The sequence below is a fragment of the Dermacentor andersoni genome, chromosome 10 (assembly GCF_023375885.2).
Source record: "Dermacentor andersoni chromosome 10, qqDerAnde1_hic_scaffold, whole genome shotgun sequence".
Taxonomy (NCBI): domain Eukaryota; kingdom Metazoa; phylum Arthropoda; class Arachnida; order Ixodida; family Ixodidae; genus Dermacentor; species Dermacentor andersoni.
This window is the reverse complement of record NC_092823.1, coordinates 29819881-29845329: the sequence shown is the minus strand read 5'-3', so window position 1 is coordinate 29845329 and position 25449 is coordinate 29819881. Positions and strand designations below refer to the sequence as shown.

The 25449-nt window shown below is 44.7% G+C and overlaps 1 protein-coding gene across 1 annotated transcript in view; it reads right to left on the bottom strand.

The window, feature by feature from the left end:
- Positions 1-25449, bottom strand: part of LOC126519136 (uncharacterized) — a 127906-nt gene that overhangs the window by 81697 nt on the left and 20760 nt on the right. The window contains exons 3-7 of the mRNA XM_050168740.3: positions 19104-19188; positions 17228-17279; positions 16510-16617; positions 3538-3586; positions 640-698 (exon numbers count right to left, since the gene is read on the bottom strand). Of these exons, the coding sequence (XP_050024697.1) occupies positions 640-698; positions 3538-3586; positions 16510-16617; positions 17228-17279; positions 19104-19188 (353 nt within the window). The remainder of the gene's footprint in view (positions 1-639; positions 699-3537; positions 3587-16509; positions 16618-17227; positions 17280-19103; positions 19189-25449) is intronic.

Here is a 25449-nt window from a genome sequence, read left to right as displayed (position 1 = left end):
GACTGCTTTCTTCACCGTCACTAACACGTGACGGTATGCTATACGACTATCCGTGCTGTATATGCGGGTTATAATGCTACACTGTCCAACCACTAAAGCTGGTCACACCAGGCCTTACCTTAATGACTAAGTTATTCCTCAGGATTATGTGATTAGCAGCGCGCCAACAAATGTCAATAAACTTAGGCAACTGTACACGTCATTATTTTAAATCATCGCATGGTAATAAATATTAAAAATACCAAGGAATATCGGTGATGTAATTTTACTGGTGCGGCTGTTTACTGCAAGCGCTTGCGTGTAGGCTGCCTAGTTGCTGCTACACTCGGGTGACGTTGTGGCTGGCGCTGTTTGTTGTGACGCTTTCGACGCCGTCAGCTTGCACAATGCCGCCCACGTCCGAGCCGTCATGGCGAAGGGCCAGCAGTTTTCGCGCTTGAACACAGCAGCCAATATCGCTTGCATTTACGCAATCGGCAAACAGCCCCTAGTCCTTCCCAAAGGTGTGAGCGCTGACTTATACTGATTCACTGCATCTGATGTATCAGTTGTCAAACCGGCATATATCTACGAAAAATTGTACTTTTGCGACGAAAGAAAACGGCAAGAAAGAGAGCACTATTTTTCACATTAACTTACCCGTAGAGTTATGCTGAAGGGTATTTTGTCGACCTCGTGCAAAAGAGACAGTAGGATTTCTGCAAAGAAAGGCAACCCAAGACGTTAGCTTCTTAGCGGTTGAAATAGGTGCCGCAGTCTTCTGCAGAAAAGTAACCAATAATTCCGTCCACATTATTTGAATCTACTACACAAGAAATTCTGAAACCATACACTGTTAGCTGTGGAATAGGCCACTTGTGCGCATGCTCAAGCAAAGTTATTTCAATGTTTGCGATTAAGTCGCTATGGTTCTATCTAGCCTCTTTACGCCACTCTTCTATGAACAACAAAAAAATTACCGACGATTACGTTACTTCGTAATGCGAAATTTGAGCGCAGCAAATAAGCTGTTTCACCTTTTCGATAGATTGAGGCAAAGAAATCGAGCAACACCGGAAGCGGTTTCACGTCATTTTGGAACCAGAGCCGATCACACACTGAACACAAACTTCCAAACGGATTGTCTGTAAACTGTCGCCGGAAAGCATTTGTTGCACCCCGACTGTTTGCGAGCCTTTGTTTGCGTTTGGCCTCGGCCTCGGCCGCGCGAACGGTAGAGTCTTCTCTGCGACGGCGATGAGCTTCTGCTTCAGCCTCGCTTACTGCTGGTTGCTCTCGACGGCGGCGATGAGCCTCCGCTTCGGCGGTGCGAACGGCAGGGTCTTCTCGGCGGCGGCGATGAGCTTCTGCTTCAGCCTCGCTTACTGCTGGTTGCTCTCGACGGCGGCGATGAGCCTCCGCTTCGGCGGCGCGAACTGCAGGGTCTTCTCGGCGGCGGCGATGAGCTTCTGCTTCAGCCTCGCTTACTGCTGGTTGCTCTCGACGGCGGCGATGAGCCTCCGCTTCGGCGGCGCGAACGGCAGGGTCTTCTCGGCGGCGGCGCTTAGCCTCTGCTTCGGCGACGCGTACTCCTGGATCATCTCGACGCCGGCGACGGTAAGCTTCTCCTTCGGCGGCACGCACCTCTGGATTCTGACGGCGACGGCGCTGGGCCTCTGCTCTGGCAGCTCGTTTAGCAGCAGCAGCAGCAGCAGCAGACGGAGGACTTCCATCGGTCGTCTCGCTCATGGCTCAGAAAGAACTGGCAGATAATTTCGCAGTGGCGAACGGCAGCGGCAATTTCGGCTCGGGCGGTGCACATATACAGATCCGCCGCCACCGATCTGGCTCTCTGATTGCCACCGCACAGGGCGAACGGCAGCGGCAATTTCGGCTCGGGCGGTGCACATATACAGATCCGCCGCCACCGATCTGGCTCTCTGATTGCCACCGCACAGGGGTTGCATTGGAGGAGGAGCGAAGAAAGGAATTAAGTTCGAGCCGGCGCTTTGACAACCGGAGACTCGCAGGAAGAGGGGGGAGGGGGGCGGCGTGTACACCCAGCGGCAAACGATGGGGGCAGAAGCGCGCGCAGCAAGCGGACAACACGATAAAGGGAGGAGGGAAGAGATAGCAACGACTGACTGATGCCGCTGACGCCGATAGTGAGTCAACCCCAGCTGCGGAGTTGGTTTCAGGGACAACGCCGCCGATGCCGACACAAACAATATGATACCCTCGCTTCCGCAGCGCTAAGAACCAGGTCTACGTGGGAAGGTGGTCACGTATTCGTCGACGTGCCGGGGCCTACGTGAAATAACCGGCGCGTCGGCAACTGAAGAGCACCCTATCCGCCACACAAGAACAGGGGGGGGGACCCTTTCCTCCTCTTTCTGCATGGCGGCGACGGTGTTCTATGCAGTCACGTTATCTTGACTCTCTAGCGGCGTCAGCGGCATCCAGCGGTATCAGTCGGTCGCTGCTAGCGCTGGGGGGATGAAAGGGGGGCGGAGCTGGTTACGAGGCCGACGACAACGCCGACGACGACGCGAAACCCAGGAACGGACGCCAAAGAGCTGCGCTCTAAAAAAAAAGCAGAATTTCTTCGACATTTAACGGACTTAAACTCGCGTTGAGGTACGCCCACACAAGCGGCGGCAATACACGTGCTGAATGCCGCAGGTGGTAGTAAGTGTGCCGCGAAAACAAGCGACCGGCAACTTTGTCCTGCCGCGGAGTGACTAGGTCCTTAAAGCTATTTCTCACGGCAGACCGCTCACTCCCCGTCCGGAAGATTAATGGAGAGCGGCAGATTCTTTCGAGGGAGTAAACCATTTCAGGGAAGAAAGCCCTCCTCTCTAAGCATCGCTAATCACAGCACAGTGAATCTAGCTGATAGTGAAGCACTTGCCTGCCGCGGAGGCAAAGACGCCCACACGTCTGGTTTATGCCATTGCTGGCAGGTTCTGCCGCCTGTCACGGTAAAACGTAAGAAATTTTGTACATCAAGCTAAAATTGCCGCGATCTTATTTTACGAACCTTTAAGGAGCCCGAAAAATATATGAAGTGATGTAAGGGCACTCATGCGCAGAACTGCCGCTCTCTTCAATGTAAGCCTATCGGGAAGCCTTGCATCCGAAAGAAGTCGGCTCCTCGATCCACGGGATCGTGTTGTTTAGATAACCGGACTCAGCAAAATCCTTCTGACACTAAGTTTGTTTCTTAGTTGATAATTGCGCATTAGCTCCCCTTTTAAATGTGTTACACGGTACAGTACATTGTCCACACGACAGCTAATTAACGACACTATTGCCAGTTTAGTATGTGTTATATGTTCCGGTGCAGCCTCAATATAAAATGCTTTTTGTCCGTAGAAGGCACCTTGGTAAACACAGCTATCGAAACTATAAAGAAGGCCTAGGAGCGACCCTAGCATCCTGTGGTGATAATGGCGAAATGACGGATAGCATACGCTTAGGCGTCGTGACTTCTTGACGGAGGAGGGATGTCGTTTCACTGTGGAAGTGACGTGATATGAGAAGAATAACTACACTCACCTGCGAGTATCTCGTTCCCGAGTATTGAGTCAGATGGGTTGTACATGGCCTGTGGAACAACAACCACAAAACAACATTTCAAATATTTACTCTTTCATAGTCTTGATTGTTTAAACTAACCTCCACTTATTAGCTTGCAGAAATACTTACATAAAGCAGCATTCGAAAAATGTTAGAAATAATTGTTGAGAGGGAATATTCGTTTAGAGAAGGTTACCGCAAGCTGATACCACCCGTAATGAGTCAAAGAGCAAGCTCGGTAATCCCATCGCCTTCTATCCTGCTCATCTCTCATTTGTCATAGGACTTCAATGCACGTGCATTTTGAAAGTAGTAGCAACATTACACATTTTGTTTGTGGCCCTGAATTCCCGAAACCTCTAACACTAGAATTCTTCGTAAGAAAAAATCTAAACCATTTCTAATTCTGGATATACAGGGTGAACATTTTTAAGTTTTATGGAAGTTTTAAAGATGGCCTGTTGCAGATAACATACTTGTATTCCTTGAGCTGGATTATTCAGAGAGGGGGACATTACTTGCACGAGAAATAAAAACGCCTATTTAACTCATTAACAAACATCCTGTAATTACCTTTTGATTTTATTACTATACGGCACTTACTGCAATTTACGAAATGTAGCCGGTGAGTTTGCAAGGGCTATCCACTTGGAATGGATTTTTAGAATTACGCCTGTTTGAAGATATGCGCTATTAAACTTGCCGTAAGAATTCACTGTTGTTCCACTTAGTTTTAAACAAAACGCTCTTTCATGCATCAAAGCACAAAACTAGCTGGAGCGCCGATATGTTTAGTTCCATAATTTCGGAAATGATATCTCTAAACTGGTTACTCAGTAGACATTCATTTCAAGTGGATATCTCCTGCAAGCACATGGAATTAGTGCATTCTTTCTAATTGGTTGAATATGGCTTCCAATTTCGCGTGCTGGTAATGTCCGCGTCTTCGAATACTCCAACTGAAGAACAATAATTTTGCTGCGTGCCACAGGTGACTTTTAAATATTCCATAGAACTTAGAAATGATCGCGCGGTATTAATAGCCAAGGCTGCAGGCAAACGGCGATGTAGGCTTACGAATAATAGGCTTTGCGAATTCAGCCCCTGGCGTTTTTCAATAATATTAGTGAGGGAAAAAAAAACCTCAACAAAGACCTGGGTGGCGTGGCTCTTAGGAATTAGGCTATACCTATGAAATCCAGCTAAACACACCACGGTGGCGTAGTGACGCTTCACTGCTAAGCACGAGGTCATGGGTTCGACTCTAGGGCTCAAACGTCGCCTTTTAATGCGGGTAAAATGTAACGATATCTGCGTAATTCGATTTAGGTGCACCTTAAAGAGCGCCAGGCCGCGCAAATTATACAGCAGCCCTCGACACTGCCCGTCTCATTAAATCGTGGTTCTGGCGTGAAACCTGAAATTTCAATAATTTATTTAAGGAGTGATAAGGTAAGGGAAAAAGAATGCCGGCGGAAAAACAGCTTACCGTCGGTGGTAGCCGAAATACCATTTCAATTAATGCTTTGTTTAACAGGCGAAATCATCGAAACGGTATAGCATTCGTACATTTCAATGAGACGGCACGATACTCCCTCTGTGGTTTCCTTCGCTTCATTATCTCATGGCTTCACACGCTTGGAATAGAACGAGAGAATAAAAGCTACTCAAAGCTCTGCTCGAGAGATCCACACGGGAGAAATGAGTGAGAGAGAAACCAACGAGACACAAGATAGGACAGCACAACAAGCGTCCGGTTTGCTACCCTATGCTGAAGAAAATTATAATCAAAAATTGAGAAAGGAAATGAGGGACAATGAGTAGTCTGCATCCATATAGGACGATGCACACGTCAATAAACGGCCTCTCATACCTATGCACTGCATATACTGTCCTAACGCACGAGTGGCGGTTCATACGGCGAGCACATCCTAATGTGCACAAAATTATGCACAATATAGAAGAGCTTGTTCTTGGGCGAGTTGGCGCATCTTAACAAATATTTAAACTGCGCGAACTAACGACCACAGAGAGAAAGCAGGACATATATTTTTTCTGCAGATTGCAAGGTTAGAAGAAGCTCGTTTCCCGCAATCAGTCATTTCATCAGTAGTGGAGGCAGTGCGAAAGAAGATAAAAGCGAAAACAGTATTAGCGAAACTGCAAGGCAATGCAAAGATGAAAAAAAAAACAAAAAAAAAAAACGTGAGACTGTGCCTTATGCTGACAAATGTCAAATAACATAAGAAAGATTGTGAAACTATATGGAGTTGAGGTAGCGTTCTCGGCTCCCGGCAAGTTTTCTAGATGATGTTCGCGCAAATGAAGAAGTAGGAATAGGTTGCAAGGGTGCGGAAAAAAACTAAGCGACGAGTAGGATCCTCCCTAATGCGAAATATGAGCGCAGTTCTATACGTGTTGTGATTTCGCAGTTTATTTAGGCAAAGAATTCGAGAGAAAGATGTAGCATATCCGGAAATCGTCGTAAACCTTATCTGCGAGTCAAGCGCGCGCCGGCTTTTATATATGACTTATCCATGGTTCCGGTGTTATCGCTTGTGCCCTGTTGGCTTGGCGAAAGTCCTGCACAATTCACGCCGTGCGTACGATCCGATTACAAAACAATCACAAACCATTACAATCGAAAAACGCGCGAACGAGACCAAACCAAACGAACGGGAGCCAGAGCTGACGTGCGGAGACAACAGTAGGAAACGTGCGGTCCGGCTGAGACCAGATACGAGTACGCATCGAGCGGTCGGGCGGGTCAGCATGGAAACTATTTCCCGCCCGCACGCCACGACAGAGGTCGCTCTGATCGGTCGCTGCCGGAAAATATACCGGGAGAAAAAGTCTACGGTTCAAATATTGGTGGAAGCAAAGATAAAAGGTGAAAGTGAACGTTGGTTGCCAGAAATACGTGAGAAAAAGAAGGCTTCACCTAGAATATACTGGAACCCCATAAATTTATTAGGCAGGAAGTCAACAACAATACATCCTAGATGAAGATGGAAAGAAACTGGAAGGGGAAGCGGCATTAAATTACATCCGAAAAATAACAGTATCCAAGGCAACGACGAGGTTATATTTCAGGAAAAAAAGAGCATGAAAGAGAACCAGATGAAAAAGAGCTGGGGCTGACAAGTTTCAACTGGAAGACAGTCGAAGAGAAAATTCCTAAGCGCACAGCCACAGGGCTAGACTAGGTTCCCGTTAGGCTGATTGATGAACGAGTACTTTTTTAAAAGTAAGAAAGCTGTAGTGAAAACAGTAGGAAAAAGCTTTTAATGATAGAGGAATACCAGGCGGTTACCGACAAAATAGAATAAAATTAATTGATAACGGTAAAGGGGAGAAAGAATTCACTCGTATGGACCGTTGAAAATTACATCGGTAATATACAGGCTAGCAATGCAGGCAATCAAATTGAAGCTGCAAGCATGGGCAGAGAATAATGGCATTTCGGGAGAACTTCAGAATGGCTTAGAATAGGTAGGCGTTTGGATGATAACTCGTTTGTTCTTACTCAGTGATTTCAAATTTCAAGAGTTGAAAGCACACCATTATAATTTGGCCTTTTTACACATTACAGGGGCGTATGACACCGTAGACCACAAAACTTTGTGGGATATTTTGGAAGGAGAAGGCTTAGCTGACGATTGTATACAGCTTTTGAGAGAGATTTACCTAGAAAATACCGTTTGCGTTGAATGGGAAGGGATGAGGAGCGAAGAGAAAGTTCATATCAACAAGGGACTGAGGCAGGCGTGCCCTTTATCCCCGCTGCTGTTTGTGATGTACATGGTGAGGATGCAGAGGCCGCTACAAGGAAGTGATACTGGGTTTATTCTCTCATACAAGCAGGCGGGTAGAGTAGTAGAGCAGCAGCATCCAGGTTTATTTTATGAGGATGACAGTGTGTTGCCAGCTGAGAAGCAAATCGATTTGAAACGACTGGCCAATATCTGTAGAGAGGAATGCGAGAATTTAGGTTTGAATTTACCGTTAGGAAATCACGTGTTATGGTAGTCAATGAAAACAGTGAATAGGTAGTGGCAATACAGGACCAGGAAATACCTCTGGTAAAAGAATATACATATCTCGGTATACGTAGAACCCAAGGCAATAGATATATGGAAACACAGGAAAAAGCAATAACAGTAAACAGAAAGCGAAATGTAGCCATAATGAAGCACACAGCGCTATGGAGATATTGTATATTGTACCTTGCGACTTCATTCTATTTAAAGAATAATAAAATGAAACTGAAAAAAAAAATAGGTACGAGGTGCTCCGAGGTATGTGGAAAGGTGTAATGATTCGAGGACTTACTTTTGGAAATGCGGTCGTTTGCTTGAAATCAGGGGTACAATCAGGACTAGAAGGCAACCAAAGTTCAGTGGGTCGCCTAGCATTGGGCGCTCACGGGAAGACTACAAATGAAGCCATGCAGGGTGATATGGGCTCGACTAGTTTTGAAGTGAGGGAAGCCCACAGCAAAATTGAACACGATGAACGATTCAGGAATATGAAAGAAAGTAAATGGACTAGGAGTGTATTAAGGTATTTGTACGGAAAAAAACATATATTGACAGTGGAAGAAAAGAACTAGGAAGCTTACCAACAAGTATGCGGCATGTAGGGTGGGCAACACAGCAACAAAGAACGTCAAGCAGAAAGTCAGATAGGCTGAAATATTCTCATGTGTGGCGGCAATGGAAAAGAAGCCTGCCATGAGTAACAACTTAAGAGGAGAAAAAACGAAATCAGGAAAGAAAGTATTTATGGAAACTCAAAGGGAAACTCTCTACTTTTCGAAGCGAGATCAGGATGCCTTAGAACACGTACCTATAAAGTCAGATATGAGAAGGAAGAAGAAGCACGTGCTTACTAGGGTAAAGCTTGGGAAACGATGGAGAATGCTTTATTAGAATGTGAAGACATCTGTCCAGCGGCTGATTTAGGCACCACTGGACTCCTTGAAGCACTTGGGTTCAGCAAGAGCAGGGAGAAAGTAAGCATGTCTGCAGTAGATATTAGTAAGCGCTATTGAAAAGATTGGTGGAAAAAAAGTAGGGAAAGGACAAAAAATGGAGACGTGCAAAAACAAAGTTCCCAATAGGGGGTCAGAAAGTTTGGTTATAGGAATTCATCGTGCGTTTTTTTATTCTTTAACCTAGGTAGGATGTTAGGCGGTATAATTGCAAGAGCTTGGTGGCGCAACCTACCGCCCCGTTCCAAAGGGGACGCTTATAACATCCATCCATCCATCCATCCATCCAGCCATCTATCTGTGTCTCGTGCCTTTTATCTGCATCTTTGCGTTCACTCTTTCCTTTTTCGCTGCTGTGCTCGTTCGCTTGGTTGCCCCGCTGCCACCGCCGACGCTCGCTCCAGGAACAGACGATTAAGAGCTGCGCTCTCAAGGCACACCAATTCCTACGTGGACTGCAGTCTATCAGACACCTCTTCCATGCGGCAAAATCTAGGTGGGCCAAAGCGGAAGGTGTGTGAATTATCGCTTTCGTGAGTCTACTAAATCGTCAATTAAGAATAACGCAAGTGGGCACCTTCGCATCCACTGCTCGGCAAATGTAAATGTAAGCCACTTCTGCAAGAAGAAAAATCTTGTGTAGGTGCCGGGCAGCGGCTTAGCCAGGCTTATGGGGCTTCAGCTTCCCCCCCCCCCCCCCCCGCCCCTGAAAATTTTTCGTGCTGTCGAGCGCCGCCGACCAAAATAACCACCGGCGCCGGTAACCATGCTGCAGTTTGTCAAGAATGTCCTTTTCACGCTCGAAAAGACATGGCAGCGCGAACATCGCGAAATCGGGCTGGGTTACGCGGCAGCACCCATGCAACGGGAGTCACATATCGTAACGCAAGGAGCCCCATCTCAGCACAAAGTTTTAAAGGTGTTTTGATGGCGAGTGGGCTCGTCGCGCCATCTCGCGGACGCCGCGCATTCTGCAGAGCGCATGAATTTCAATTATGAAACTTTGTGGGTATAAAGTTCTCATAAACTTTTGATGCGAAAGGTGCCTTGACATTTCCAAACTCGTGTTTTGGATTCTCAACTCCGGAATTTTGTGGGTTTAATGTTGGTATAAACATTTGACGCCAAAGCTGCATTAACCTTGCTAAAGTCGTACATCGGATTATGTAACGAGACAAGCCAAATCAACACAATATCAGGCAAATTGACAAAGCACGCAGCGAGGTCCGATGAGGCGAAGCGTTGTGGTCGTTCATTTGTACCGTTATGTCAGAGAAAGGAATATCAACATTTTTTTTCACCTGCGCCAATGTATCCATGTCAAGACACTAAAGCCAGCAAAGGTGACTATGGTCTTACTTATTTTCCTACTTTGACTTTTATTCGCGAGAACACATTGAGCCTCTTCAATTTTTTTTTTTTTTTGTTCTCGCTGCCCTCGGGCTGCCGGAACCAGCCAGAGCGCATGAGTTTTTTCGTGCTGCCCCGACCACCGCGCGGCGCACTTCGATGCCCTATCGTTTTTCTCTGACCGAGTGGATTTTCGCTTGGCAGAGTTCTGGAAGCTTTCTGGCTAGCAGACGAGAAAAAGAAACAATGCATGGTCGCTCACCGCCATCACTGCGGTGACTCGACGGATTGCAACGCGTTCGCTTGAGCGCAACCTCTCAGCAAAATTTTATCTCGCCGGTGTAGAATACCAAGCAGTATGCCCATGGTTCTCTGTGGACCAAGCGTCTCACGTTTTCTTCGATATTCCTTCGGTAGCCACATTCGGTGCCCAAAGTAGGCATTCGATTATGGCAAACAGCTTTCCTCGCAATTTTTTTTTAAATTTCCGTGCACCCGCCCCACAAGACCAAAAAAAAAAGGTTTTTGTGGCGCAGCGAATTGTCGCATTGTGAAAGTTCAATTTTTTTTACTTCTTTTGCGGAAAGTAATGGGCCACGGGATGCTTAAGTTGCCGGATACTCTTATATTATTGGGATAGCAATTATATGTACGCTCTAGGCGAATTCCTGCCGTCGACGTCATCCTCATGTTCCGTATAAAGTCCAAGGCAGATAACATGGTGACCGCCCACCGCCTGCTGCATGTGCGAGTCAAAGCGTAGGCGGTGACGGTGGCATGGGTGCGCCGACGATCGATGGTGGCTCAGTCTTGTGTACGCAAGGGAAGAAAGCGGCGAGGAAGCACGCCACCTCCTGTCGCAAGCGATACATCCGGGGGAGTGGAGCGAGGGGGGCTGTGATCTGTGAATCTGTTGTTGCGCAAGGTGTTTATCTGCCTTGTTTGACTCATTATATACAGTGACCTTTTCATAGATACGGAGATTTATTGAAGACTTAAACGTATATTTAAATATCTTGTTGCGAGGTTTTCTGTATCCGCGCAGTTAATTTTGTTTCCAGAGACACTTGTGCGCCCTTTATCAAGCTGTATCATCGCATTTGTATATTCCATTGTATGTTCGCATTTATAATGCACGAGAGCGAATGAAATGAAAGTGAGCCAACCCAGCCCACGCAATAATGGTTCGGCTCATTATGTGCGAGGCATGCGCGTGGCACAGAGTCATCTCTCATTTACAAAAGTGACAAGCAGGTGTGAGGATAAAGGTTTTTTAAAGGTCTTGTTATTTTGAGCTAACAAGCGCAGAGCATCGATTGCGTGATAACGATCGTCTCTGCAAAGTGTTACATCACTACACACCGCGGAAAGGCCTGAAATTTGAAACCACCCGCCGTTTTCCTCTTCTCCTCGCGGCCGCCGCGCCTTAAACCGGAGGATGACGTACTCGTGTACCTGCGCCTACGTACTGGTCTTCAGTGTGACGTCACTTGTGGTGACGTGTGACTTCGACAATTATTCAAGACAACATCTGTCATCTGTGTGATCTGTTGCTAGAAATGACGAATTGAAGTTTAGAGAAATAATAAAACTTACAAACTGAATGCCTGCGTCTTTATTTGTTTTACTTCGCACCGAAGCGAGAGAGATGTACTTCCGCTTCGTCTGCTTGTTTCCACGGAGGTGCGGTCACGTGCACAGGTATCGAAACTTTGCCATTTCCTACCGCATTTCAGCACGTGATCATGCTATGCGATTCCCTTGTTCTGCCTCAGTATTCGTGTAGCACTGAATTATACAGCTAGTCGTGCGTCCTTGTGGACATCGAGCAAAATTGTGCGCTGCCCGAAACGATAACAGTTCGCGCGCAACAGTGCCTGCGAAAGTGCGCGGCGCCGAAAAAAAAAAGCGAGGCGAAGAAAGAAGTGAAGGCGGGGCCTATGACGTATGTGTCACGTGATCTTCGAAGTCCATCATAGGGGAACGCTAGGACGGAATTTCGTTTGCGGAGGCTAGAGACAGAGCCTGACAATTCAGTGGAGCTCGCCTCCTGAAATCATGCGTTCGCCGCACTGAAATATTTCTATCTCGGCTAACAATGAGCCGATTTGAAACTTTTTTGCGGCAGAGCGCTCCCTTGAGGACACGCAACAACTACCAGCGTATAACAAAAATTTGCTATGGGACCTGGCGAGGAGCTCGTTAATGCTCTCGCACACTGGGTTGAACTTGGTTTCGTGGCATAATGGGCCCTCCAAAACTTTAACAGCGTAGTGTTGTGAGGTTTGTGACAGCTGAAGATGTTTCACAAAAAGAAATGAGTCGCCGTATGACTGCCGTGTACGTTGAACATTGCATTTCATTGCCACATTGAAGCGTTGTAGAAAACAGTTCAAAGGACGTAAACGTTGCAAAGACGATCCATGACCGTGCCAAAGCCACCGTACAGTCACCCCAACACAACTGCAAAGGCTGCTTAGACAAGAACGGAGGATAAGCATCGATGATTTGGCAGGGCGTGTGAACATTAGTCACGATTTGGGTCACACCATTATTCACGAATACCTCGGTCATCCAATCTTTTGCACGCAATGGATACCCAAGATTTGGAACCACCACCAGAAGACGGAGAGGTTCGGCGCTTCCTTGACTCATCTAATCTGGTATCACGATAAGCATGACGACTTTTTCTCTGCAGTTGTGACCGCGGACGAATCATTGTGCTATTACTACGAGCCTGAAACACGACGGCAAAGCTTACAGTGGAAACATCTGAATTCACCACCCCGAAGGAAAGCAAAGGCCCTCATTTCTGCCGGACAGGTGTTGTTGACTTTTATTTTTAGGTTGTCAGCAGCCATTATTGATCGAATTTGCTAAACCTGGAGAGGCTATCAATCGTTTCCGATATTGTAAAACGCCGGATCGGCTGCCTGTCCAAATCAAGAAAAAACGATGTGGAAAATTGCGGAATGCGGTCATCCGGCTCCACGACAACACCCATCCCCACGTCGCTGATGTGGTTAACACAAGACAGGCAAAGTTCAAGTGGGAAACCGTGCAACATCGCCTATAGAGCCCAGACCTGTCTCCTTGTGACTTCCACATTTTGGAGCATATGAACAAAAAAAAGGTCGAATGAACCAGATTTGTGTCGGACGATGACGTGAAAGAGTCAGTTACAGACTTTTTGAAGCAGCAAGCCAAGGAGTTTTGTGAGACGGGAATCACGCCACTCGTTAGACAGGGAGAGAAATGTCTAAATACTCATGGATATTACTTTTAAGTAATGTACGCCGTTAGTCATATATTCCCATTGGCTCACTTTCATTTTGCTCGCCCTCGCATATTTTGCAGAACTGCTTTTTATATGTGCTCCCTGTTGCGACTTTCTGTGCAATTACAGTACACGACTGATGACAGCAGCTCCTGCGCAATACATTCTAACAAAGGACAGCGTCATAGAGATTTTCCCCTGGTCGTTGCATATGTACAAAAATGTAAACGAAGTTCTTGAATGACACAGACAGAGAGATGCAAATCAGGGAAAGGCAGGCCGGCAGGTTAACAAAGTTTCATTAAAATATTTCTCCTAAGCTTGTTCATTTCATGGCCTTTACATTTTTCATATCAGCGGCATGCACTGCTTTGCTGGTTTTAAACTGATACAATTCTGAAGTTGGCGTGATATTTTCTTTACGTAATAACCAGATATCAAACATTGAAGCACTGATATAAGTTATTTTGAGCACAGTTTTTGAGACAAACGAGTATATTATTTCATGAAGAATACAAATTTTACTTGTCTTTACGATGCCTACCGTTCAAGAATTCGTTTGTAGCATCTTTTGCAACGGAAATGCAGTTATTATTAACGTATTCGATCCCCTCTACAAAATTTATAAGGAGGAGGCCAAGCCGCTGCGTGAGCCTCCCCCCCCCCCCCCCCCCACCCCTTCGGAAGAAATTTCTGGCGTCGCCACTGGTGCAGGGATAGCCGAGCGAGGGAGATACGCCAGGCGTACCATATGAGAAACAAAAATGATTGTGTCAGCGACAGCTCATTTTATCTGCACAACAGTGAGATGAGGTTTATTGAAGAGCGAAGCTAGGGGCCGTGTTGTCTGAAAAGAAAGTTATGTGCTGTTTCGCCGCGCACGCGCAGTGCTGTATTTCTGGATTATACTTATATTTGGTCTTTGTGGAATAAACGTTATCTGCAAGTCTGCGCCTGTCCTCGTGTCATGGTCTCTGAGATTTTTACATCACGCAATGTAAATTTTTGTTGCGTGCAGTAGGCATTCGACAACACGTCGCGAAAAGGAAACGTTAGATTTAAACCAGCAGTCCCACAGCACGTAAACAAAATCGAGAAAAACAACAATGTGATCAAAGTATGAGTAATGTACGCCTCGAACTACTTGCCCGCCCCAGCATCGCAATGCCTACCGCGTTGCACCACTGAGCTCCACGTCGCGGGTTCGATCCAGGCCATAACAGCCACTATATAATGCGGCAAAACGCAATGATGCCTGCGTACTTATACTTATTATCGGGTTACAGAACCCGAGATGCTCAAATTTAACCAGGAGTCCCCCACAACGACGTGCCTCATAATCAGATCGCGTTTATGAAACGCGAAAACCCAGACTTTATTTAAACAATAATTAGCAACATAAGTAGTTCGCGCTCCGAGCTATATGCAGTACATAGATCGCTTTCAGTGGTTGTATTTTGTTCACTTTCTTTCGTGCATTGTAACCACGCGGCCCGTCGTATAACTGTATTGTACTTTTATACGATTTAGTCTGTGTATAACACGCTCAACGTTTACTCGACCCTTGCGCTCATAGCATTTATATTGGTTATTAGGAGCTCTCCGTTGTCTACTGTATGCATTACTGTGTGTCATTATGGGATGTTTAGATTAGGACGTTGCCCTACAGGCACTTTAACCTGTGGACCTCCTATAACAACGGAATATATGTATAAATATCTTTGGTTAAGTTGTCCCAGACAAATTAACTTCATTACAATTGATATGCTTTGTCCAACAGCACCAACTCCTCTGTGAGCTGTCATTTTACAATGTCGAGTTTGCGGGCGATAGCCTACCATGAATGCTTTCACTTTTAGTCACGTTACTAATAGCACTAGGATGGGGATGACGTGCAAGTGTAATACAAGACTGGTTGTCGAGAAGTTAGCTTCGCGTGCTGCTTAAGTAAGAACCGCTATGACTGCACGAAGCTCGCATTTGTTTCCATGCAAATTATTGTTTACATCACCTTCGCTCATATAATTCAGCCTACAATGCCATTTAAACACCAAGTAATCTTCTACAACGCCATGAAAACAAGTCACGATTGATTTAGTATACTCGGCGCCTCCACATTATCCGCGATAAAATGTTCCCATGTTTTCTTGCCCATTCGTTCCATGAAAAGAAGCAGTAACTGCACAGCTCTGTAGTGACATGCAAATAGTACTTTTCATTTCGTACTGTCGCGTTGGGCAACCTAAAGCAGTTGCTCTGGTCAGTGCTTCTGTAATATATATATATACATATATATATATATATATATATATATATATATATATATATATATATATATATATATATATATATATATATGTGTGTGTGTGTGTGTGTGTGTGTGTGTGTGTGTGTGTGTGTGTGTGTGTGTGTGTGTGTGTGTGTAGAGCGAGATACCAGCCCAGCAGCAATGACCCCAAACCAAGATAGCTGGAGCGTGCTCTTTTGTCCTGTAAAGTGTCCCCGACAATAGGATAGGAGCTTGAGGCCTCATTCACACAGCCGTCAAACTTTCCGTAATGTCACCGTCACGACACCCGATTTCATCTGGGGAGAAGGTTTCGGTCACCTTCTCTTCAACAGCAGGTCGCCGGTGACCTAGAGCGGTGCTCTACGTTTCTGTCGCCAGCACGGTGATGGAGCGCGGCCCCTACAAAATGGACCAATCAGAAAATTAGTTGTCGCTAAATACATCAATTTTTCAAAGCTGAAGCTGGCAACTGCAGCGGCTAGGCGTTAGGCTGCACGAATATCACCGTCACCGCTTTTGGTTGGCGTTGGAGTGTTGGTAATGTAATATAAAACAACTTGTTCTTAGTTTATGCAAACATTGCACCAGCACAACATTATTTAACTGATTCAGTGCATAATGAATGTTGTATTTCTCTAGATTTAGGCGAACGTGGCAGCGGTCAGTAAACATTGCACGAAATTGTGCTGCTGCCGACGTCCCCACAGCCATCGCCAATTAGTACACTGTTCCGTTGCGCCTGCTGTACGTTGTATTGACGTGACGGTGACGGCGCGGAACGTTTAACGGCTGTGTGAATGAGACCTTAAAAAAAGCATAATGACGGAGCGTATGGATCGCCTATTTGACGTGAAATCTTTTCAGAAAAATTCATGGCATCAATTGTAATCAACAGATTAGGAAGCTACGTGAATGAACAAGTAGTATTGCACGGAGCTCTGTTTCGACGAGCTGTCAATCTATTTGAGTGATGTTGCATAGTTAGACGCGTCTGTGACAGATGCCCGGAGGGGAATGGCAGAGCTTAAGTATGACACATACGGCGGCGAGGCTTGGCGATTGCAGGAGACATGTGACAGCTGTCTTGAGCAGACGTCGCTTGAGCAGGACTCGCAGTAGCAGTCGACCTTTTCCTTGCGTTGTTTGCACCTGCGAACATATGAGGACTTCAAACTAAGTTCAGGTGTTTGGAGATATCTCTCCGTAGTGAAGACTCTTGTCATAAATGCTTCCTAATAAACAATTAATTTGCTGGTGCAGTTTCAGAAGCAGGACCGAAAGAAGTGCACCACGTAGTTGGCTATATAATTATCAAGCACAACGCGCAATAATTGAAGCATAATTGTCCAATTTGTGCGATCTGGCAAAAAAGATTAGATTGTCCCACTATAGTGGCCCTCGGCTAGCTTGATTTTTTAGGGATATATCATCAGAAATATGATCCGTAAAATGACACTGTGAAACGCAACTTTTGCACTTTTCTAAATATAATAACTGCTTGTCACCTATGCGGAAGCAAATTTGTCCTCTTAATTCAAAGTTCTGGTCCCTCTTAAAAATCAGCAATGCCGACCTGAATGCCCATGCTTCAGTTTGAAAAAAAAGAAACATATGACACTGTCGCCAATAAGTATTCGAAAGGGATTAAATGAATTAGCCAATTAAAATACTTCTATGTGCAGCTCTCGTGGTTCAAAATTATTCGTCCAAAATTATTCCTCGAATCTAGGCGCAAAAATATCAATATATGCATGCTCACTTTTTTGAAGTCTTTCACAGTCTGAATGGACGTAGCCAGCCGCAACGGTAACCTGGACAAATATGGGAATAAGCAAGACCGCGCATCAAGTTAGAGCATGGAACAGGTCAATAGGAAGATGGAGACGAAGTAATTGACGGTGGCCAAACAATTTGTATTTTTTGTACTACGGCGTCGTCATTGCAAACTCGAATGTCAATATACAAACAGAAAATACAGACAATTAGGTTAGATTGAAGGAAAGCGTTCCATTAGGTCGTTATGGTGAACCGCGTCCAATTCTTTCTCGTGCAGACGTGCCATATGTTGAGGCAACTACAACAAGAACAGCAAGGAATATCTTTAGAGCAAACGTTTTGACAAGGGGAATTGTATTTGTCAAAGAGGCGAAGAACCGACTCAGACAAGACGCCCTACCGGCGGAACTTTGTCAGCAGCGACATCGCATCCTTCGACAACTCCTGATCGCGTATACTCAGAGCATTTGTAACCATTAGAATTGCTCCACAATTGAACAGAGTTATTTGAACCACAAAAGCGAAATTATGCATGCGTGGAGCACCACGGTAAACACTATCCGTATGTGTGCTTGCATAATGCTTTTTTTTTTCTTGACGAGTGTTGCCTGCAGGCAACGTACCAGAAAAATTTCTTTTTCTAGCTCGGTTTCAATATTGCGTACAAGAATTCTAACAAACTGTCTTCAAGTAACACTCAGTGAAAGGCAGCGAGCGTCATTTGTTGTATTAGAACTGGAACACAGGATGAGGAAGGAGGAGATTTGCACGCAATTCATCATGGTTGGAGGAGAGAAAGAGTGATGAGCGGTCCCCGACTGCAGTGGCGTGGCACGCGTGACGTAAAGCGAATGAAATGTCCGCCTGTGGACCTCACATCATGAGAGCTCTCTGTGAAAATTACAAGCGAAGCCATAGCTGGGTTGGGGTGAAGACCAGCTCCAGTTTTCTGCCTGGTGTTTCCCCCTGTTCCAGAAAAAGCTTCGGCAAAATATTTCTTTTCTTTTAGTTGATTAGGCTTATCTTTGAGGTGTTTTGCACATTTAGATAACATTTTTGTGTATTTGCATGTGCCATCATGAAAGGGTTAGCTAAGTAAAATATTCTGGCTCCCTAAGAATCAGCATGCCGTCAATCAGCGCGCTATTTTTTTATCTCTATGTTACCGACATTTCACCGTTCATATCGGTTCAATTATCTTCCACATAAAACTGCTTTAAAGCTTCAAACCATAAAAACGATCAACGAAAATCTACTGTTCATTCTCGGCAGTCGCTATAGATATTTCTACCCTCTTTACAGCGACTACGTATCGCCGGTTACCCAAATATCTCTAGCCGTAAACGAAAATGGGAGAACCGCTGTTCATTACAGGAAATGATGACTAGGAGCGTTGGCTAGGCGGTTTTAGGCGTTGTCGTCTTAAGGCGCACAATGATGTCAATGCTCAAAGAAAGTGCGCGGAAGTGCATGTTCCGTGCACTTCCCGTGTGAGTGTGTGTTTGTGCGCGTATGCAGGCGTGTGTGTGTGCGCCTTCAGCCATAGTAATCTCTTTCGATTATGGGGCTGGAGCAATGCAACTCATTGCGCGCACGTTACCATATACCATTACCATTACCATATATATTCGCTCAGCAACGCCGGCTAAAACAAACGGCCGAGACTAACGACAATGGCACCCGTGCAACAAAAACGTAGCAGTGTAACTCCAATGTGTTTCATCTCCTTTCCTCACCAAAAGTTTAGCGGAGTCAGAGCACCAGAATAGGACTGAAGAATTGCATGTCACCGAACGTTTTCGAGTAGTTCCCGCAACGACTGATAGCATAGCTCTTTCGAATCAAATAATATTACTCACTTGTCCTTGTTCTTCAAGTGCAGCATGGAGAAAAATGCATTCCAGTAGTCTCGGCGCAAGCTGCCAAGCGGAGTATTCTTTTGCACTGAAAAGAAAAAGAAATGAGACAAGGGAGTTAAGCGAAGTCACGTACTGTCTAAGCTGTTGGCAATATTTCGTCGTTATGGTACCTGAAACTGCGACACACACTTTTTGTAGAGTGGCACCAAGACACTACAACAGAGCTAAAGCTTGATTTCAACTTCGCCCGAAAAGAGCCTGCAATGGAGCTTTAGCCACTGAGGCATGCCGTAGGTGAACGGCCTGTCAATAGTACTGCGATGGCTCGTAGCTCAACTAGAGGACAGTGAACCTTGGAATCGACGTTACAAAATATATCCGCAGAGGGCAAGCAACACGGTAAAATGGCAGGCAACAATTGGCGCTCTTACGATTACCCCAACTTTAGAGGACCGCGTTGCCATCAACACTGGAAATTCTTCCAGGTACATGCCTTCAGCCCACCAACAACAATACGCAAGGGGAACTTGTGTGCTTTAGTAGTTTCAGTAAAGTAATGCCAAGAAGGACAATTGCCGAATAGTCTGAATGTAGTGCGGCTCGAATGCGTCGTTATAAATTATGTGATTTTACCTGGCAAAACTGCGATGTAATTATGGGACATGCCGTAGTTGGGGACTCCGGACCACTTGGGGTTCTTTAGCGTGCACCTAAATCTAAGCACACGGGCGTTTTCGCCTCTCGACCCCATAAAAATGCGGCCGTAGTGGCCGGGATTCGATCCCGCGATATCGTACTTAGCAGCCCAACACTATAGCCATTAAGCAACTAAGGCGGGTGTTGCGTCGTTGCGACGAGTATTCATGCCAGACAGGTATATGCCAAATTTACGAGCCGGTGGATTCACAAAATGTCTCTAGAGTAGCATGTAGGCGATCGTTACACACCTCTGCAGAATTCCTTGCGTTCTAATAAAGCACTTTCTCTCTCTCTCTCCCTCTTCTCTCCCTCTCGCTATAAATGATGAAGTCGGCATTTCACCGCTAAGAGATCACCATTCTTCTCCTGAAAACAAGGCGAATCTTCTCACGGGTGGCACGTTTCACTGGTAAGTTGCGACAAATATCAGAGGTAATCATGGTGCAGGAGATGAATGGAGAAAGACTAGTGTACTTATTGAAAACACGGGGTAGGTGGGAGATGGAAATTCAAGACGATGAGCAGAATGAGAACCAGGTGAAAACAGGAGCCAACGTTTCGACAAGTGGACTTGTCTTCTTCAAGGCGACATCTGCTGGGAGAGGGTGTACGGCAGGTAGATGCGGCAACGAGGGAAGGTGTGTTAGCGGCGAGGATGTCGAATTGAGAATAAAAGAGTGCTGTACACAAGGCCAGGGGCACGGTCGTCTGTCAATCACGTGTCAACGCCGGTGTGTCAGCCACGTATCAACAGCATGCACATCAGCCCTCTATTACCTGTTTGACTGCTGGTCGTAGGCTATCGTGTCTCTGGAAGAGATGATAGAAAGAGCGGCAGAAACCGGTGCTCGTGAAAAAATTAATAATAAAAGAATAGAAAGTACTGAAACGGAATAAATAAATAAATTAATTAATTAATTAATTAATTAAAGGAGAAATAATGCTAGGGAACCAAACTAAATGTTGTCGCCTATAGCTTGATATTTAGCATAGCGAATAGATTCTAAAGCTCCTTTTCAAATGTTTATGCCTATTGGTTGGAATGTCTTGAAATTATGTATAAGGTATGATTCTTTGTATTTTCTTTCTCGTTGAGAACGAAAGTTTGGCTGTAAGATGCGGAGTCTAAGTTCGTCAAGGTTATGACCTGCGTGGTTTAAATGCTCGGCGATGGCTTTGGGAAGCTTTTTAGCTATATCCGTGCGATGTCCGTTTAATTTGACGTTAATTCATTGTCCCGTTTCACCGATATAGTGTTTCTTACAGAAGGAACATTCAAGGATGCATAACCGGGCTGGATGCAATTCACAAAATTTTTCTACTTTGGGTCCCTCCTTTTTTTTGTCTGTGACAGTCTGCCACATGGGGCGAAAGGGTTTTGGCGACACACACCTGACAAAGCAAGACGACATCAAGTAGTGCGCTATCACTGCTGCTCGAATGCCACACGCATCTGACCAGCAGGTCCCGAATTTATATAAGCTTATTGTGCCGTTCTTGCGTGCGCTACATGGATGACATACGAACAGCGGAATGAACGGCGTTGTAGAAGCAGCGAAATAAATGTACTTATACGTACGACCCGACACTCCATTAGACCTGGTAATGGAGAGGTCGTGAGGATGCATTGTTTGTGGTCATTTGCCATTATCTGATCTATGCGGCGAAAACGTTTTCGCCACGTCAGAGACACTGTCAAAAAAGGCGAGAGAGAAAGGAAAGAAACATCCAGAAAAGAAATCATACCACTTAGCACGTCTTCCGGCGAGCCTATACCTCGGCAGCAATGAACTACGATTTTAAGTAATATGCTTATAAACGCTTTCATTCCTTCGGCACATGATAACGACCTTCCAAGGCTATCATGCTGCAATTTGTTTCCTATGGATACTGTAATTTTTAACTCTACTGGCATAAAAAAAATAATAGACACTCTTAAACTTACGTCTTCTGGTGGAATAGACGAAATCACGACGAAATTTCTAAAAAATACTAGTGAGTATTCCTCTATCATCTCAGAGAGAATTTCTTCACAATCGTACCTGTCTTCACCCTTGCCTCATGACTGGAAATCAGCAAAGATTATTCCTATCCACAAAGCTGGCAAAACTTAAGATCCTTTTAACTATAGACCCATATCGATTACCTCAGTACCGTGCAAAATTATGGAGCACATCATGTTTTCTAACCTTGTCAACTGTCTTGAAGAAAATTGTTCTGTCTCTAACAGTCAACATGGCTTTCGCGAATTCTTTTCCTGTGAGACTCAGCTCGTAACTTTCACTAATGACTTACATGTATATCTTGCTAGCGCTTTTTTGACTGATTGCATATTTTTGGATTTTTCTAAAGCTTTTCACAAGGTCAAACATGTACTGCTACTACACAAACTAAGCGCACTCAACATTGACCCGAGACTACTCAGCTGGATCCAATCGTTCCTTTCGTATCGTTCCCAATTTGTTGTAACTAATGACTCCACATCTAACGCGGCTCCAGTTGAATCCGGTGTTCCTCAAGGGTCTGTTCTTGGTCCTGTTTTACATTTAATACGTATTAACGATTTACCTGATAACATTTCCTCACAAATTTGTTTATTCGCTGACGATTGTGTTATATATCTAAAAATAACTAATGCATCTGATATAGCTACCCTTCAATCCGATTTAAATAACATATCTAATTGGTGCCTCACTTGGTGCATGGAACTCAACATTAATAAATGTAAATCTATGCGGATTTCTCGTTCTAACACAACTTGCCCTACCTATGCCCTTAATGACTGCCCCCTTCAATCCGTTACATGCTACCGTCACCTTGGCATTCATATAAATAGCGATCTTTCTTGGAAGCAGCATGTACAATATGTAATATCTAAAGCTAAGCGCAGCTTAGGATACTTGAAGAGAAATTTGTCGCATGCGCTAGTTTTATTAAAACGGCTGTTGTACACAACATACGTCCGCCCCCAATTAGAGTATGCCTCATCCGTTTGGGATACTCATCATATCACATTAATTAACGAAACTGAATCAGTGCAAAATCGCTCTTTTCGTTTCATCTTAGCTAACTACCATCGCACTGCTAGCGTTACATTAATGAACAGTACCCTTCAAATCCCATTATTATCTCTTCGCAGAAAAGAATCACGCATTTCCCTTTTTCATAAAATCTACTACCACAACGCATCTCTTCGCCCTCTTTGAATTCAACCTGCGCCTTATTATTCGGCTCGTCGTGACCACTTACATAAAATTAACGTAGCCCATCATAACACTGTCGCGTACTCACAATCATTCCTTCCTAGGACTTCAGTCGACTGGAATAACCTACCTGCATCATTAGTAAGCATCAGTGACCCCACTCGTTTTAAGAATGCACTAATCAACATTAAATAATGTATGGTGGCAAATCACATAATTATGTACTTATTCGTGAACGTTGTCTGCTTGGTAAAGTGTACTCTTCCTGTATATTTTCATGTTATGTAAGTCTCTGTTATTTGTTACGAATGCATTACTAGTTTTTCGTATTGCTTTTGTTCCTTGGAAGTTTCTTGAACTAATCCTGTATTTCTTACACTTAGAATGTATTCTCACCCTTCCCCTCTGCAATGTACAATTATTTACGTTGAGGGTATCACAAATAAATAAATAAATAAATAAATAAAACTACCAGGGAAGAAAATATGTTACCAAAGGGAGTCGAACACTGGACCACAGCTTGATTGGCCGACAAATTTCTTCAACCCCGCCACTGAAGCTGGCCAATTCGCTTTTCCGGTTGTTGCATAACAAATTCCTTAAAACTGTTTGGGGGCCTTGCGGCATTATTTTTACTGATTTCGGTGTCTCAAAGGCCGATTCTTCTGCGCCTTACGTACACTGTACGCTAACCACTTGCCCTTAAACGTATTTATTGCCTAGTGCACCGCTTCTCAACGCCTCTTTCGCTAGAATAGCGAATCCTGTCACAAAATGCTCTACGGCACGTGCTCCGCCCGCATCTATGTGCAGGTTACTAGCTCGGACATGTAGTGAAAGGAATTGACGCGTGTACGATAAGCAGCTTTGTACACATTTTCACCAATGTATACTGAAGCGGCACAGCGAAACTAGCCTTCTATATTCAGCGCCGGTACCGTGAACCTTTGTCCGCCGGTCAATTTCCTGCTCTTTTGCGGTTTCTTCGACGGGCAAGGGTAGTAAAACCAGCTTTACTATCCCTAGTGAAATTCCTTCCTCTCCCTTATTATCAAAAAGTTGTAAAAAGCTTTGCCAAGTCGCCATCCATCTTCCAATCCCTTGATGAAAAAGGAGACGTGGTTTTGAAACGGCAGCTTAAATAAATATCACCTTTTGGTTGGTTAAGTTAATTTCATCAAAAGTAGAACGCCTATTTCTGCATTATGCAAATCGGAGTTTATGTTGCAAGTTCAAACACTGACTTCATTGCGGTTTCCAAAGTGCGTCATGTTTTGATCCGCTATATCATGCTACTCAGGAGTGAAAAAAAAACGTATCCTGTTCCTTGACAGTTCAGCTGTGCTTCTGCGACATGATTTATGATTGTGAAACACACTGGCAAATGCGCTTTGCACAGATGGCTTTCAAAACACACTACGCACTATTTGTTCTTCGATTCGACGAACACCTCGCAAGTCGCACCAATCACTCTTACTGAATTCTAGCGGAATACTATTTTACACTTCTCTCAATTCACTCAAAGTCCCCTCAAAGGGCTATAATTTATGTTCAGGAGTACCAGTATTTAGGGGTTGTCAACAGCCGACTGCAGCAGTGTTCAGCACTATGGCTAATGATATGCTAATACGTTTTGTGAAAGGTATAATTGACAATAGCGCAACAAAGGCAAGAGGTCAGTGTGAAAATAAAAAGGTCGTACGAAATACCACGTTACCGCCGGTGGAAGTATAATCCACGTATTCCGCAATGTCTTTACAACAACTTGCAGTTCTTTTTCTTATTGTTTCTACATTTAAATTAAAACAGCAGTAAACTCTTTGTTTAATTCCAATATTTGTTCGAACACTCTAAACATTTAAACACCTTCAATGTACTCAGAGATGCAACTGAGTTGTCTCTACGCTTTATACGCAGTTCAACACCGTTCTAGAACTCTTGCACACTCATGATCTTGAAAGTTTAGTAATTTTCGTTTTTATCTTCTAGGCGTCTTGAACACGCTTTCTTTTAAGCTTTCGTATAAGGTTTAGAGATAAGAAGTTGCGACGGGCACGATATGGGGAGTCCGGAGGGTTACGTAAAGTTTTGTTGTTATCGCATTTTTCGAGAAATGGTGCACGTTGAATACTGTGTGGGCGATAGAGTTTTAATAAGAAGCCGCTCAGTTGAGTTCGACAAAATAGTGCTAGCCTTTCCTCCTTCCCCACAAGAACCACTTCTGACAGATTGTGGGCGTTTTGGCGAACCGTATCATGCAATAAATAGCTTAGGCGCTTCAACGTAAATTCTCTGGCTGACAATCTTACTTTGCGGTAGAAAAATAGAACTAAAACGATCCTCAACACTAAAGAAAGAAAAAAGGAAAACGAAAGAGTCGAAGATGTTAGGCATACACCTTGTTCTTTGACGACTTCCATCGCAAAACCGACGCAGGCTGTGAG